The following is a 17054-nucleotide window of genomic DNA, read 5'->3' as shown; positions in this document are numbered from 1 at the left end:
TGCGTGCTTTTTGTGATTTGATGTAAATCCATTAAGTAGTTTTTGAGATATTAACTAAAAATCGAATTTTGTGTATGTAGGACGCAGATCCTCTGTGAAACCATCTGCGGGGGTTCCACGCCTCTGTGCTCCAAAGCAAGGTCCTGATTGGTTGGCCACACCTTCACAGAAAAGTTGCGGCCGCCATTCTATATCTCAGGAAACGGTCCCTAGGGCTGAAAAGTTGCTTGCATACTAATTGAAGGGGTTAGGTGAGAGCTTTCTTGGCCCCTTGTGTATTTTATAAATGAGGTGAAAGCATGTTTAATGGGCAGCAAAATTCCCCAAAACTTTTTTTGGGTCACTCGCAAAACCCCCAGATCCATTCCAGGGCACAGCGTGACCCCTGTATAAATCCACGGATCTCGGTATGGGATACATGTATATATATTTATATATATATATATATATATTTATATATTACTGTATTTAAACAAACCACATGCTGTGTTGAAACTAACCCCGGGCGTAGCACTACGCTTCGCCCACGTAGTGTACGTAGCGCTGCCTGCTTCGCACTTTCCGAAGTAGGCGAAGCAGGGCAGCGCTACGCACACGCCGAGGGCGAAGCGTAGCTGCTTGCCACCCGCCACCCACCTCCCGCCCGCCCTTCTTTTAAATAATATAAGCATTGAAAAATAAATTAAAATAAGTCGACTTACCCGTAAGCGCGGCGTCTCCGGGGCTCCTTCTTTCTGTTTCTAATTTCTTCTGGCAAATGCGCATGCGCGGACACCCGCGCATGCGCATTTCTCGCGAGAAATGCGCATGCGCGGGCGTCCGTGCATGCGCATTTGCCAGAAGAAATTAGAAACAGAAAGAGGGAGCCCCGGAGACGCCGCGCTTACGGGTAAGTCGACTTATTTTAATTTATTTTTCAATGCTTATATTATTTAAAAGAAGGGCGGGCGGGAGGTGGGTGGCACGTAGTGGGGCTACGCGAAGCGCGTAGTGTGCGTAGATTTGGGCACACTACGTGCTGCTTCACGTAGCCCCACTACGCCCACTACGCCCACCCTTAGTTGAAACCATGGATTTATTTTGTACTGATGAAGGCCGATGCCGAAATGCATTTACTGGAATAAATCTCAACTGAACTCCCGAGCGTTCTCAGAGAATCTTTGTCGTAGTTGTTGTGTAACATTGGCGGACCCACCCCCCGCCCGGAGACACCCGCCGCGTGTTCGTGGTATGGGTGAAGCAAGGAATTGTTTTATGTTTGCCGTCTGAACTGCTGCCAGCAGGATCACCGCCGATCGAAAGGACGTGGATTATACAAATCCATGGTGCTCTGCCATGTGAGAGACACCTGCGGCGGTCCTGTGAAATCCATACGCAGCAGGCGAGGGACATAGACACAGCAAGTGAGAGATGAAGGGAATGACTGAAGTGGCAGCGAGATGGAAGGGAACAGAAAAATGGTAAAAGAAAAATTACTGATTGGGACACAATGAATGGAAGCGAATGTTGCATTGTGGGACATTACCTTTCTGTTCCCTGGAAAACACACCCTCGATGAAAGAGATGCCACCAATTGAGTTGTCAGAAGCCCCTCCAATAGGGAAAGATATTACTATATTTAAACAAACCACACCCTGTGTTGAAACCATGGATTTATTTTGTACTGATGAAGGCCGATGCCGAAATGCATGTACTGAAATAAATCTCACCTGAACACCTGAGAGTGCTCCGAGAATCTTTGTCGTAGTTGTTGTGTAACATTGGCAGACCCACCCCCCGCCCAGAGGCACCCGCCGCGTGTTATATATATATATATTCACTGAAAAAGCCATAGGTTTCAGGGGCGTTATAGTTAGTTGGACATTTGACTTGTACAAAACCATTGAAATTCCCCCGTTATAGTTAGTTCAGCTAACTATAACTCGCACCCCCGCAATGCACTGCTGATGACGTCACATGTTACATCACTCATGACATGGTCAGTGACATCACTGATGTTCAGAGGCCACGCCCCTTTTTACAACACTGCAACACAGCTTCGTGGCGCTTACTGGAGGTACCTGGTGGGATTGTTGGCCCCCAGGGGACCTCAGGATTGAAGAGGAATTAATTCCCCAACTGAAAACGCGCCACAGGGCGTGTTTGCACACATGTCACCTCAGGCCCCTACCCCTCCCTTCACCACTGTGCAAACGCGCCCCGTGGCGTGTTTTAAGTTGGGGGATTAACTCCCCTTGAATCCTGAGGGTCCCTGTGGTGCAACTAGCCCACCAGGTACCTCCATTAAGCACCACAGAGCTGCGTTGCAGAGAGGTGTAAAAAGGGGCTTGGCCTCTGAACACCTCTCTGCAACGCACCTCCCTGGTGCATACTGGACGTACCTGGTGGGCTAGTTGGCCCCCAGGGACCCCCAGTATTCAAGGGGAATTAGTTCCCCATCTGCACACGTGCCAGGGGGTGCGTTTGCAGGGTGCTGCCGGGGGGGCGGGGCCTCCCGCACGATGTTGGTCTTTTTTTAAAATTTTTATTTTTAAGAAGGGAGGCTGTGTGGCCCCCCTTCTTTTCCTATTCTATTGGCCCTGGGGATCCCATCCTCCAGGGCCTGACCCCTATTTTATTATTTCTTTGTGAAAAAAATTGGAAGGGGGCCACGTGGCCCCGCTCCCGAGGCCATAATCGGCCCCGGGACCCCATCCCCCGGGGAATGGCCAGTTTTTCTTTTTAATTTATTTGGAGGGGGCATTGCCCCCCCTCCTCAGGCCATTTATGGCCCCGGGGACCCCATCCCCCGGGGCCGGGCTTTGCTTTTTTTTTGAGGAGGGGGGCTGCGTGGCCCCCCTCCCGGGCCACTTCTAGCCCCGGGGACCCCATCCCCCGGGCTGGCCCTCTCCGTTGGGGATCATGGAGGGGTCCCCAATCCCCCCACGGTCCCGCCGGCTCCCTGCCTCGTGCGAGAGCCGGCATTGCTTTTCCACATGGGGAGCTGCTAAGATACAGCTCCCCGTGTGGAAAAGCAATCGGCTGTGGTTTTTGGAAGAGAGAGCAGGGAAACCAAAGCAGAGTGTGCTATGACAGAGCGGGAGCCACGAGACTCCCGCCCTGCCATAGCAAACAGCAGGTGTCCCCGGGGTGGGCACTCCCTTCCACCATTTGCAAATCCCCAGGGGGTGGTGGTCCCCAGGGCTTGGGGTCCATCACGGACCCCCCAATTTTAATAATTAGAGCCCCGGGGAGGTGGCGGTCCCCGGGTGTGTGTGGGGGCTCGAGCCCCCCCACACAGGAATATTTTTTTTTAAAAGAGCCCCGGGGCAGAGGGGGCTGTGTGGTCCCCCACAAATGTATTAATAAAAGCCCCGGTGGTGGCGGTCCCCGGGGCCTGGGGGGCTTGGATGCCCCCCCACAAAAAATCAAAGCCCTGGAAGGTGGCGGTCCCTGGGGTTCCTGGGGGGCCATGTGCCCTCCGCAAATCTTTCTGCAAAGGCCCAGGGGGTGGCGGTCCCCAGGGCAGTGTGGGGCGGATTGGGGTCCCACCCACACTTTGTTTTTTCTGTCCCCAGGACCTGGTCCACCCGGGGGCTTTATTTAAACGAAGCGCGGGAGCCCGCTCTTTGTTTTTTTTATTTTCGTGGCTGGATCCGCGGAGCCTCCGTGCATCCCGCGATTTGTCCCTGTGGGACCCCCTGATCAGGCCTAGGGGGTCAGGGTTATTCTACCCTGCCCCCTTTTCGTGTTTGCGCGTTTGTTTTTTTCTTGTGCGTCGGTTCTACCGAGGCACAAGATGGCTGCCAACACTTCCTGGATTGAAGTGTTGACATCCAATTAGCATGAAGCTCGTGATCGGGAGGGTGCGCGGATCCTCCGTGCCTCTAGATATCACTATCTTTAATTCATTATTTGTCAAAAACTACTGAACGGATTTACACCATTTTTAAAAAGGTCGCTTTCTGAGCCAAGCGGCACCTTTTTGCCAAATTTAGTGTAAATCCGTTCATCAGTTTTTGCTATAACAGTGTCTAAACTTTCCTATGTGAAAATGATTTTTTCACCACTATTTTTTGAATTTCTCAGGAACTACTGAACGGATTTACACCATTTAAAAAAAGGGCACTTTCTGAACCAAGGGCTACCTTTTTGCAAAATTTGGTGTAATTCCATTCAGCAGTTCGGGCTGTAGCCATGTCTTAAATTTCCTATGGGAAATATCATGCGGAAAATGCGTTTTAGGACCCCCCTTTTTTCTCGGCCCCCGCTTGACTAATCTCCCCCAAACTTTCAGGATAGGAGCTGACTGGAACGTGCCATTAGTTTTGAAAATTCTGCAAAGATTCGTCAAACGGCTCCAAAGTTATTGGGAATAGAATGTTACGATTTTCCTATGGATAATAGGTCCTAACTATAACTACCTACTGGCGACCACCAGTAGGTAATATATATATATATATATATATATATATATCGCGAAGAACCTCTCTACTGGAGAAAGGATTGAGCTGCACACATTACGGTAAATTAAAAAGGACTTTATTTCATTTTGCAGCGCTGGTCACCATTGACCAGCCGCGGCCCGTGGAGGGAGTTACATGGGGCCGAAAGACGGGGCGGGGGAGGGGCAGTGTGGGGGGTTCTAAAAACCGGAATATGGATAATTGCAGGTAAGTAAACAATTAAATAAATAAAACGAATTTAAGTAGTGTGCCCTGCATCGCAAAATGCAGACGTTACATCTCTATATACGCCAATCAATCATAGAGATGGTTTAAAGGCTATTGATTTTTATTTGGCTAAAAAAGGATACTAATACAGTGAACATAGCACTATGATTGTTAATATGGTGGAATTTCGTTTAAAAAACAATTATTTCTTGTTCCAAAATATCCTGTACCAACAATTGTGAGGTGTATCAATGAGGCCCAGTTTTTCCCCCAGCTACGCCTGTCTCCACATGGGTTGGTGGGAAGAGCTGGTCCTCCCCAATCAATACAATAAGTATGTAACTAAAAACATCAAAGTTTGGTGGAGATATATAGACAACCTTTTCATAATTTGGGAGGGGTCAAAGACAGAAGCAGAAGCAGAAGAGTTCCTGAGTCAACTAAATAACAATGCTCTGAATCTAGAGTTCACGGCATCTATCAGTGAGACAAATGTAAACTTTCTAGATGTTGAAGTCTATATCCAAAATGGGAAAATTGAGACCAGGCTACACAGGAAGCCGACGGCAGGCAACACCACGCTGCATGCGGGCAGTGCTCACCCTAGGCATCTCATCAATAGTATTCCTTATGGTGAGATGCTTAGGCTGAGACGCATCTGTAGCAATGACAATGACCTCTTCAAGGAACAAGACAACAGCAAAAAAAGATTCCAGGAAAGGGGCTACACTACTAAATGTCTAGACAATGCTATTCTTAAAAGTAGAAGCAAGTCCAGGGAATCTTTGCTTGCACCAAATGCTAAATATAGGATGAATGAACAAGAGGATACTTTCAGATTCATCATCCAATTTAGCAAACATGACAAAGAAATCAAAAAATTGATTACTAAAAACTGGCCGTTGGTCTTAAGTGACCCTATCATAGGTCATACTTTGACAAAAAAAAACAGCTATCACATATAGTAGGGCTTCATCTATGAAGGATATTTTAGTACAAAATGACCCTGCCAGTACCAACACTAACACTTGGCTAGCCCAAAGAAAGGGTTTTTTCAGATGTAAGGTTTGCAAAGCATGCAAACATGGTCTTAACCAGACATCTTACACATCGCCTTTCAATGATGATGAAAAATTAATTACTAAAGCCCTGAACTGTAAATCAGAATATGTGATTTATGTGTTGCAGTGTCCCTGTGGTCTCAAATATTTTGGCAGTACCATTTTACAAGCGCACAAGCGGAGACTGCAGCACATAAGAGCAATCAAAAACAGGGATCAGCTATATCCAGTAGCTAGACACTTTAATGAGACACACAACGCTGATCCAACTGGCCTTACCTACTTTTTAATTGATTCTATTCCGTATAACAAGAGAGGGGGAAACAGACAAAAAGAGTTGAGACTCATGGAAACTAAATACATTCTAAATTTAGATACAAAACATCCCAGAGGTCTCAACGCAACTGAGGAGCTGCATACATGCCTTTAAGTAGCATATACTTTGCTATGTTATCTGAATAGATACAATCCTATAGGATACTGGATGTATGACACTTCTAGACAATAGTCAGCACATGTTAATCATCCAGCAGACATATCCGCCGCCAACACCGCTAAATTTTATTATGTTACTATTTTGCACATAGGGGTGATTTTAGAGGTTTTTTATAGGTATTTTATACGGTTTTATCATTATCACTTTTATTAAATTCAGGGATCTTATACAGTAATTGGCACTTGCACTTTATTAATGTACTTTAAAGACAGGAAACCGTTTAGCAAATTATTATGTAACATCTTGTTTCTGAATAAGTATACTTTGCAATTCTATTGGAGGGGCTATTGAATTGTTGGTTTGAAGTTAAAGGGCCCGATTCACAGAACTAACTTCAGACAAAATCCTAAACTTACTACCATTTTGGTATTCACAGAAGGCACTTACTCATTTTGGTATTCACAAAAGACACTTACTCACTTCGGTATTCACAGAAGTTAGGAGTCCTAACTTTAGGACTCCTAAATGCCTTCTGTGAATACCGAAAGTCTTAAAATTAGGATTTTTCTCAGTTTAGGAGTCCTAACTATACTACTACTAAACTGAGAAAAATCCTTATTTTAAGGCTTTCGGTATTCACAGAAGGCATTTACGAGTCCTAAAGTTAGGAGTCCTAACTTTACTATTACTAAATTGAGAAAAATCCTAATTTTAAGACTTTCGGTATTCACAGAAGGCATTTAGGAGTCCTAAAGTTAGGAGTCCTAACTGTACTACTACTAAACTGAGAAAAATCCTAATTTTAAGACTTTCGGTATTCACAGAAGGCATTTAGGAGTCCTAAAGTTAGGACTCCTAACTTCTGTGAATACCGAAATGAGTAAGTGCCTTCTGTGAATACCAAAATGAGTAAGTGCTTTCTGTGAATACAAAAATGGTAGTAAGTTTAGGATTTTGTCTTAAGTTAGTTCTGTGAATCGGGCCCTTAGTATTTATACTGCAATTTTACTTCGCTTTTAACAATCCAACGGCCAGTCACTTTCAGTGCATTTATGCAGACAACACTCCAATTGCAAACTTACCAATATGTTATGTGACTAAAATACGTCATTTTAACAAAATTGAAATATTTATTTAATTTGCCTGCATTGTAAACAATTTTAGTTATTTATAACGTGTTTTAACAGTTGTTTTAAACACATAATTATTTTTCCTGCCAACATTAATTATTTATTTATGTTTATAAGGTGATACAAGCACTTGCACTATTAAGCACGTGATAAAGCACTGTTGAAAGCACTGCGTAAAAAAAGAAAGAAAAAAAGAGAAAAAAAAGCTAGAAAAAAACCAATCACCTGACAGAGCGTGTCATGTGATCAAGGCCCCTCCGGGCTGAAACACGTCATGGCTGTAGAGGTCGAGGGGAAGAAAGAATAAAACCTTTGCTGGTATACCTTGTGGTCTGTGCTTTGTTGTTGGAAACAAGTTTGCGTAAGCCTTCGAAGTTCGAGTGAATATATATATATATATATATATATATATATATATATATATATATATATATATATATATATATATATATATATATATTCTCTTACATCCTCTCACACCCATACACACTCATTGACACACCCTTACAAGCACTCTCACACCCACTCATATCCCATACAGACACTCTTACATCCACACATAACCTCACACCCAGTCACACACAGACACTCACACCGACTCACATACCCATACAGACACTCACACACCCACTTACATACTGATACAGAAACTTTCACATCTACTTATGTACCTAATCGGACACTCTCACACCCACTTACATACTGATACAGCCATACTGATTACATACATACCCATCTCACACCCACTCCTACCATACCTATACCCATACAGATATCAATTTGAATTTCCTACTCCCTAACTGCCCAAATACAAATAACAGGTTTTGGGTGTGCTATTATTCATAAAAAGGTGTGATCCCTATGTGGCCATTGAAATGAGCAGGTTTCACTGTGTAATTGTGTGTATCTGTGGTGCCCTTCGGCAGATTTGTGAGGTCGCAAAAAATGTAAATTAAGTGAGTAATCGTATAATGAAATGTATTTTCAAAAGTTATTGACCTCAAATATGTCTCCATTAATTTTAAGCACCAAAATAGTGAACGCTATATAAAGAATTTACTTTTGTGAAATATCAAAGATTCCCAATCACCTGATCGGAATAGGAAATCATAGAGTTCTTGCGGTCCAGACTCAGTTTTGGTACCACAGAAGAACCTGCGGACCTCAAAAATTGTAGAGAAAATTATAAAAATAACTACATATTTATCTCCAAAAACTTTCACAATTTTCTGATTTTTTTCTTAGAACACATTTAAATAATATATTTTAAAAAATTAAAACTGCACAAATAAAAAAAACGAAGAAACTATAAATGGAAAAGAATACAATTTGAAATCCCCCAAAAAAGTAGAAATACAAAAAAGTCCTAAATAATGACAACTATATAATTATATTATAATATATTCTTTAAATGTAGATATAAACAATAAAACACAACCCCCCCCCCACTTTAGCCCCCCCAAAAAAGGTGTTGTTATAATAAATTTACTGGAAAGGTTTGAATTTTTCTAAAAAAAATAAGAAAAATGAAAGTTAAACATTTAATACATTTAAGAGAATACATTTTTTTAAAAACCTTTGAAATTCATTGAAAAAAACAAAGGTTACAAGGACGGTATAGTTAGGCTCACATTTCAGTCTTTCAAAACCATAGAAATTCAACAGCTATAGTTACCTGAGCTAACTATAATGTACAGCCGGCAATGCACTGCTTTTTGAACTCACATATCACACCACTCATGACAGGGTCAGTAACATCACTGATTACATCTCAAATGACATCACTGATGACATCATCCACAGAACCACTCACACACATACTCGCACCCCCATATAACCTCTCATACACCCACTAACACACCCACACAAATACTCACATACCCATTGACAGACCCATACAACCACTGACACACCCACTCACTCAACTGTAAAGCCACTCAAACACTCACTCACTCACCTAAACAGGCACTGACACAGACACTCACTCACTCACCCAAACAACATCTCACACAGCCACACACTTCTTCAACTATACAATCACTCACACAGCCATTCACTCACCCTTACAACCTCTGAGCACAGTCATGCACTCCCCCATACAACTACTCATACACCCTCTCACACACCCAAACAACTACTTACAAACATATTCACTCATCCATACAACTACTTACACACTGCACACTCACCCATACAGACACTGAATCTCTAATACAGCCACTCATGCACCAACTTACTTAACCAAACACTGACTCAAACAGCCAAACACTGACCTACGAAGCCACTGGGTACTCAAACACCCACTCACCCACTAATAGAGCCACTCACACAGCCACTCTTTTTTTCATAGAGCCATTTACACAGTCACTCACCCAACCATACAACATCTCACACGCCCGCTCACTCACCCAAACCGCTACTTACACACACATCCACCCAAACAGCCACTCACACACCCACTCTCACCCCCTTACAGCAACTCACACACCCACTTATTCACCCATACAAACATTCTCACACCTAGTCACAGACCCATACAGGTACTCACACAGCTACATATGGTCTCACAGTCGCTCAGATGACATATATTAGAAATAGTATCACTCATTAGTAGTACAAACAAAATAGTAATAAAACTTATACAGGAGCTTACTGTACATCTTTCAGTGTCCGTAACATTTACGAAACATTTTCACTCATTGGATGATGTCATCAGTGATGTCATTTGAGATGTCACCTGTGATGTCACTGATCCTGTCATGAGTGATGTAATATGTGAGGTCATAAGTAGCGCATAGCGGGGTGTACGTTATAGATAGCTCAGGTGACTATAACTGCTGAATTTCTATGGTTTTGTGCGGGTAAAATGTAAGCCTAACTATAATGTCCCTGTAACCTTTGATTTTTTCAGTGGCTAGAGAATTATTCATTTATTGTGTGCCATTTAGCATTATACCCACGGCAGAGCAAACTATAAATATATAGAATTGTTACCCTAATAAACCAAATCATAATGAGTCATGTAAGTGACTCATAGGTTCATAAGGCAAATGGCACGTTTAGATGGGGCTGTCTCACTCCCTGATGGAAAGAGTCCTCTTTCCAGTGCTTCTTCTGCAGTCTTGCTGTTGTTTGGAAGTGGTTTTAATTCTTATATTGCCAATACAGTTTTCTGATTTTTTCTCAAGAGAAGGTACCTGTGTTTTTTTAGAAAAGGGAGAGGGTAAGTGTATTTCAGAGCAGTACTGACTTCGAGACTACGTGGCCCCGCCTCCATATTTCATGTATTTAAGGTGTGCCTAATCTATAAGTACATTATGGCTTGATCTAACACTTCAGTGGGGTTATAATAGGTTGTGGATTTTGTAAGTAGCCTGTTCCTTTGCCCTAAAAGAGCAAATGCATGATTAAAATGATGGACAAATTATAAAAGATATCTACATTTTTTGTTTGATGCTTCAGCCCTGCAGACTTTTCAACATTTGTCAACAGTTCTAATTTTTCTCCCTGTAGGTGCAGTCCATAGAACACAAGCTGGACCTGTTACTGGGCTTCTATAGCCAGTGCTTACGGAAAGGATCTGTCAGCTCCTTCACACTGGCAACCCTTCAAATACCACTGATTGATCAAGACCTCACGTCAGACTATCAGAGCCCTGGAGACCATGCTGATATCTCCATGTCAGCCCAAACCTTAAACTTCTCACGCTCTGCCAGTGCAAACATGGACTGAGGTGTCCAGCTAAGTAGAAGAATGTGGCACACTTTTAATGACTGAAAACTGCTAGCTGATAGCAGTCTGGCCCCCTTGCTTCCCTAAAACTCCTTCACTCGGGAAGAAATGAACACGTCTGCCTGATCGAAACAACAAGAGAAGGGTATATTTATTGAAAAGAATGTAACATTACTGAATGCTCATAAAACATTGAAGGAAATCTACAAGTCCAGATGGCATGCCTGAGAGATGTTGGTACTGGGTGAGCAGACGTCCCTCATGGTGATTCCTTGGAGTATGATGTCTCCAGGCTGAGTTACTGAAAACATTTTCCATAAATTACAGAGGTTTGAGGGGGCTCCTCAGAAGAAGAAAAGAAAATCTATGGAAATTGTCCAAGACGTGTTCTCAATGTTGAAGAACAGAGTGGCATGCAACCACGACTTGGCTACATGAAAGACATCATCTCCTTGGTAGTCGATTGAATAAAAGTTCTCTGCACAAAATGTACAGTGTGTGCACCTCGCTCTCTGCAAGGCAGAGCAGTGAAAACCAGTACTTGAAAAGACTTGAAGTTAATGAACAAACGCGAGCAGAAGCTCTGCGCATGGCCCACTCTACTCTGTTAAAAGCCGCTTTGAAAGTGCCTCAAAAAAAGTGAACTATTTGTTCTTGAGTATCAGAGAATTTGCTGATGCAAGCTCATCTCTGTGGCATTTGTGCACGAGAAGGTTTTTTTTTGCACGAAACAGGGACTAGATGTGAGAGAACTGTGGAATCTCTCCATTTGTTTGCTTGCTTTTTCTGTGTCCTGCGGGCAGGTGCACTTGCTGGTCTGCTCTGCAGCCGGCAACTAGCGCATCTGGAAATCTGTGGTGAGAACAGCACAAATATTGATGGTTTTTTAGGGAGGGATGGAGGAATTGGGCATGGGAGAAGCACAATGTACCGTGGTTGGAGGAATGTAAATGATTCCTGTCACTCCCCAAAATACCGGTACGTCCACTGCACTATGCACTCAGGAGCAGCCATAAGCTCTATACCCGGTGTGAGTTGGGGCGCTGGGGAACTAGAGCTGAGATCCTTAGCTATGCAAGTTTTACCCCCCAAAGCAAAACCAAGGGGCATTGCAACATAAATGAATGTGTTTTCATGGTTGTGAGGTGTGCTTTGCTAAGCAGGTGACCTCCTGTCTTCGTCTCTGTGTGTATATTCATCATCCATGTTTCAAACCTCAAGGTGGTCTGGGGACAGGAGGGTGAGAGGCTGTGGAGGAATAACCTTAATGATGTGGGCTTACACCACTCTAGGTGGGATACTATAAATAAAAGCAGGGGTTCTGACCAAGTCCATGCGCTAGAAGACCTCGATCACCGGGGCGTGTTAGGTGCAAACAACAACTGAAATGTTTAACCATCTACTCATGCAAAGGAAACAAAACTGAAAACACTGTGGCAAGGAGGATTGTCAGTAGCAGCAGCCTGGCCTGTCTTAAATGACCCTGACTGCGGTAACTTTCTTGGTTCTGCATAAACTGTTCACCATGAATAATTTCTCAGGGTGATCTTCACCATGTCAGATTTAAAAATGTAAACCAGCAAGACTGCTTGGTCTGCAGGTCATTCAAGACAGGACTAGGGCTCTGCTTGTCCCGAAGTTCCACTAGAGGCATGTTATCCCTAGTGCCGGAAGCTTTTCTCATGGAATGAGGCACTCTTCGTTTCAGAAAAGGAATCAAAAGGGTTTATAAAATTGTCCAGTGCATCCCTGGCCATGAAGGGGAATTGAGTGACTCTGCCCGGGATCGCCTGTCAATACAAATGAACCAGTAATTCTGGGTAAAAATATTACCTTTGTAGTCGACTCTTTTACTGCTAACTATGCACGAGCCTCAGCCTTTCATGTTCTAGAGTGCTTTGAGGGTTCCAGACATTTCTTTCCCCGAGCAAGTTCACCAAAAGTCTCGGGTCTAGCAGGGAAAGTATTTGCACACACGTTTTCACCCACTGTCTAGTTTCTCACTCCTTGCCAAAGCTGCTAACTCCCTCAAACACATAACCCCAGTGTTTTGACCTCCTGATGTCCCTCGTTGACAAGGCAAATGATGGAATTACAGAATTGTACCTCAGAATGTCATGGTAACAGCCCCACAGACAAAGGAGCCGAATCGAACAAGATAGAGTTTAATGAATACAAATCACAGCCAAAGGCTCAGAAAAGAGCAACAGCTCTACAAAACCAGAAAGGCAAGCAGTGGCAGAATCACAAAATCTAGTTGAAGTAACGTAAGAATCATTACAAATATTTACAGAAAGAGCCAACAAATCTGACAAAATCTGATAATTGAAAACAACTTGATAGTGACATAATTATTTTAATCAATTCGAAATTATTTGAAATAATTGCTGAATTGAAAATGCGAAGAGAAAATCATGTCAATCAATTTGAGTTACTGTCATTGAAATCATATGGACAGAAAGTGATATTGAGACCGAAAACAGATTGAAAGGACCTGACAACCAGACATTCAGCTTGATTCATTCATCTGTTAGATGAATCCCTTCCTCGTCCTCTTAAACCTCATACCCACAATGTGGTATCTGGTGCATATTACCGGATGGCAGGTTAGTTCAGCACAACAGTGCCCTTCCTGTCTTGGCCATACCTACAGCAAAACCTACCTCTGAAGTAGGCCATGAGATTTAGTCGAGTGAATGAAGCTCCACGACAAGAGACATCTAGATACTTCGAAGCATTTCCCTGACGTCCACTATAGCCGGGATTATACCCGCATAGTATACCTATAGGCCAGTCCAATTATGAAAAATGATTCCTGTTTGTAAGAGCATGGTACCGGGCGAGTCCCCATCTGTCCTTCTCAAATGTCCATTTTCTTTTAGGGATTCAACATCATCAGATCTTAATTGCTTTGAGAATTGAACCACACAAGTGGCCTCTGCCAATTCCCAGGAACACAATGCCGCAGGCAATGCTGTCCATCTATTATATACTAGAGGCATCGCCATCAGTCACAGGCTCCTCGGACTGCTCTGTGTGAGATGCTGTGTCCTCCCAGGTGAAAGGTGCTTAACAGCTTCTCTGCTAAAGGTTCCTGCAAGGTTTCTGATCTGATATCATGTAAGAAATGGCAGACAGCAAATCTGTTGTCAGCAGACAGACGGTTGGTCTGAAGATGGACTACAGCTCTCAGGACAGACAGAATCTAGATAGAATGACTGCTACTTCTGAGCTAGACTGCATCTTTTGGGGGACATCACTGCAGTTTGGAAAATAAACTGAGGCATTCGAAGCAGATTCAGCTATAGAGACAATTTACTGCTCTAGAGTGGACTTCTGGACTGAAGGTCAGGAGAAGAATTGCAAGGTGGACACAGCTTTGGAGATGAAACCTCCAGAATCTTCTAGGGACTCCTAACCTTGACTTACACACCTGTGGCTGGTCAAGGAATGACAAAGGAATCCCATGGTCTGGGATGTCATGTAATTCCTTTTGGAAGGGCCAGGTATTCTTAAGTCCATGAGTAGGGAGCCTTGTGTTGAAAGACAGCCGTATATTGAAGGGCCGAGTTTTAAATTTGGGATTTTTTTTGTAAAATCTGAAATATTCTCATTACTCACTCCCAACAATCAGCTATAAAACTCTATGACTCAGTCCCATGTGTTTATCAGGAGTTCATTGAATCGTTTAAAACCAGACAGCATGAGTAGCACTAGCGAGAAAACGCCAATTGGATTCTTGATAATCAGTAGTCTTACGGACACCCAATCTAGCTGCGGACTGACATACGTCTCCCTCCATGCATGAGGCTTGCAACCCATGGCTAGCAGCCAACCCACCATATTCTGGACTAGAGCCCTACCGGACCACTCATGTTACTCCCAGCTTCAAACTCTAACCTTGTCCTGGATCTGACTGAGGTCAGAATAGGTGTAACAAGGGGAATCGTGAACATACACAGGTGAAAATCTGTGAAACTCACCAGGTGAATCACATGTATTAAATCATTCCATTCTGCTCAATTCATTGTAGCTCTTCTGCCTATTACCTTTTCTGGTAGCCTTCTTTGATCTATGGTTGACCACACTGACAGTCAAATCTGACCACCACAATTCGAAGTGGGAGAGAATAACCCTGTGGAGACCTTTTTCAGGGAGGGAAACACTATAAGACCCTTTATCTATGATCACCACTCAGGTGAAGACTGAGAGGGCAAACAACTAACAACCCTCATTTACTTTTCCTCATCTCACCTATTGAAGGAGCTACGTGATGACGTCTTAAGACGGTGGGATGGAGCGGGACTGGTGTCCCTTTGTCCCACTCTGCCTGCCTGTCACCTCACGACACAGATTATTGCATGCCTTGTGGGAGCCATGCCCGCCTGCCATATGGGAATGCCTTGCATGTTCTATGCATGGACCACGCGCATTATGCATCCAACAGTGCCCTCACTTGTAGGTCCCTAATTCCCCCATTTTGCACTGACTGCATCGTAGGAGGTAACTCACTAACCAAGTCTTCCGTCCAGGTTCCGTCTGCCATGTCTTACCTGTGTGTTGAGCGAAGGCAGGGAATGCCTTCACCAAACTGAGAAAGAAGAACAAAAACAAAACCTAAAAACTCTAAACTTGATTAATGATGCAACTTGTTTCTGATTTTGTCAGTCCAGTACCTCACTTTAATAACTTTATTAACTTATTAACTTATTGGTTTCATTAAAATTTTCAGTAGAAGGTTGAAAGACTCAGATTCGTTTTTGGTTTCCTCAGATTGTTTATTGGCGTGAGTGAGTGCGAGTGGGAAAATTAGTCAATAAATGTTGTAATGATATTTTCTTTGACGAGTGTACGTATGGCGGATGAAGATGGAATTGAAGGACAGACCAAGGTAAAACTGCTGGAGGGACAGCATTTTCAAAATCAACGACCTTTGCATCAAGAAATGACAAAAGAAATGTCCATGATGAATAAATGCGTAGCTTTGAATATTTGAGTTATTGTGTAACTTTTTTTCGAGACAGTGTAATGTTCAACCAGACTGTTGCAATTGTGGGGTGCTGAGGATCAACTTGGTCCCCAATTACGAGTTGCACGGTATTTGGCCGGATTTACTTCACAGTAAATTTAAATACAGATTTACCATTAGCATGTAGTAAATCCACCCAGTACTTTGCATTTAGGACTTAAACCCCATGGAATTGGGAAATACTGTGTGAGGCCGTTGTTTCAGTGTTTAAACCCACATGGAATTCGCTATTGAATGAATGAATGAATTAGTTTATTTGTAAAGCGCTACGTTCAGTCCAAGGAGCATCTTGGCGCTAACGGACCATGAGAAAAGAACAGAGGCAGTAGTGAGTAGAGGTGAGAAACGAGTTGGGCTATGAGTCCCTATCTATTATCATATCAAGGAGAATACAGTGCTATCAGGGACAGAAAACATCCATGTTTTTAGAAGCTTCCTAAAGAGGCATTCTGATTGTGCCAATCTCAACTGGAGCGGCAAGCTGTTCCAGGCTTTTGTACCCAGAACCGCTATGGTTTTTCTCCCTTTTGTTTTCAGTCGGTAACTAGGGACTTTCAGATAGTATGCTGAGGATGATCGCAAAAGGCGCTGTGTAGTGTAGGGCCGAATTCTAGTTCGAAGATATGTCGGCCCTAATGCTTTAATAGCTTTATAGATAATTGTTAAGATTTTGAACTAAATTCTTTTATGTATAGGCAGCCAATGTAGGTGTTGAAGTGCTACTGAGGAAGAGGATCCTCTGGGGAGCCTAAGCACCAGCCTGGCTGCTGCGTTCTGGACCACTTGTAACTTCTTTATAATAGATTTATTTGCCCCTGCATACAAGCTGTTACAATAGTCCAGCGGTGAAAGCACTAGAGCTACCGCAACAGATTTCCTAGCATGCAAAGGCAATAGGTCCAAAAACGTTCTCAGAATTGTTATGGTGTAGAAGCACGTGCCTGCTACGGCTAATGCTTGACTATGAAACGATAAAGAATGGTCAAATAAAATTCCTAGGTTCCGAGCTGTATC

General features: G+C 43.2%; 1 protein-coding gene across 2 annotated transcripts in view; it reads left to right on the top strand.

The window, feature by feature from the left end:
• Nucleotides 1-11359, top strand: part of KCNQ4 (potassium voltage-gated channel subfamily Q member 4) — an 821604-nt gene extending 810245 nt beyond the window's left edge. Inside the window, exon 15 of one of the 2 annotated variants that reach the window (XM_085648482.1) lies at nt 10793-11359. In XM_085648482.1, the coding sequence (XP_085504608.1) occupies nt 10793-11011 (219 nt within the window). In that variant the 3' untranslated portion in view covers nt 11012-11359. The remainder of the gene's footprint in view (nt 1-10792) is intronic. The other variant, XM_085648483.1, reaches the window with a different exon arrangement.
• The last annotated feature ends 5695 nt before the right edge of the window (nt 11360-17054 follow it).

The sequence above is a fragment of the Triturus cristatus genome, chromosome 3_2 (assembly GCF_964204655.1).
Source record: "Triturus cristatus chromosome 3_2, aTriCri1.1, whole genome shotgun sequence".
Lineage (NCBI taxonomy): Eukaryota > Metazoa > Chordata > Amphibia > Caudata > Salamandridae > Triturus > Triturus cristatus.
This window is presented reverse-complemented; position numbering and strand designations above follow the sequence as displayed.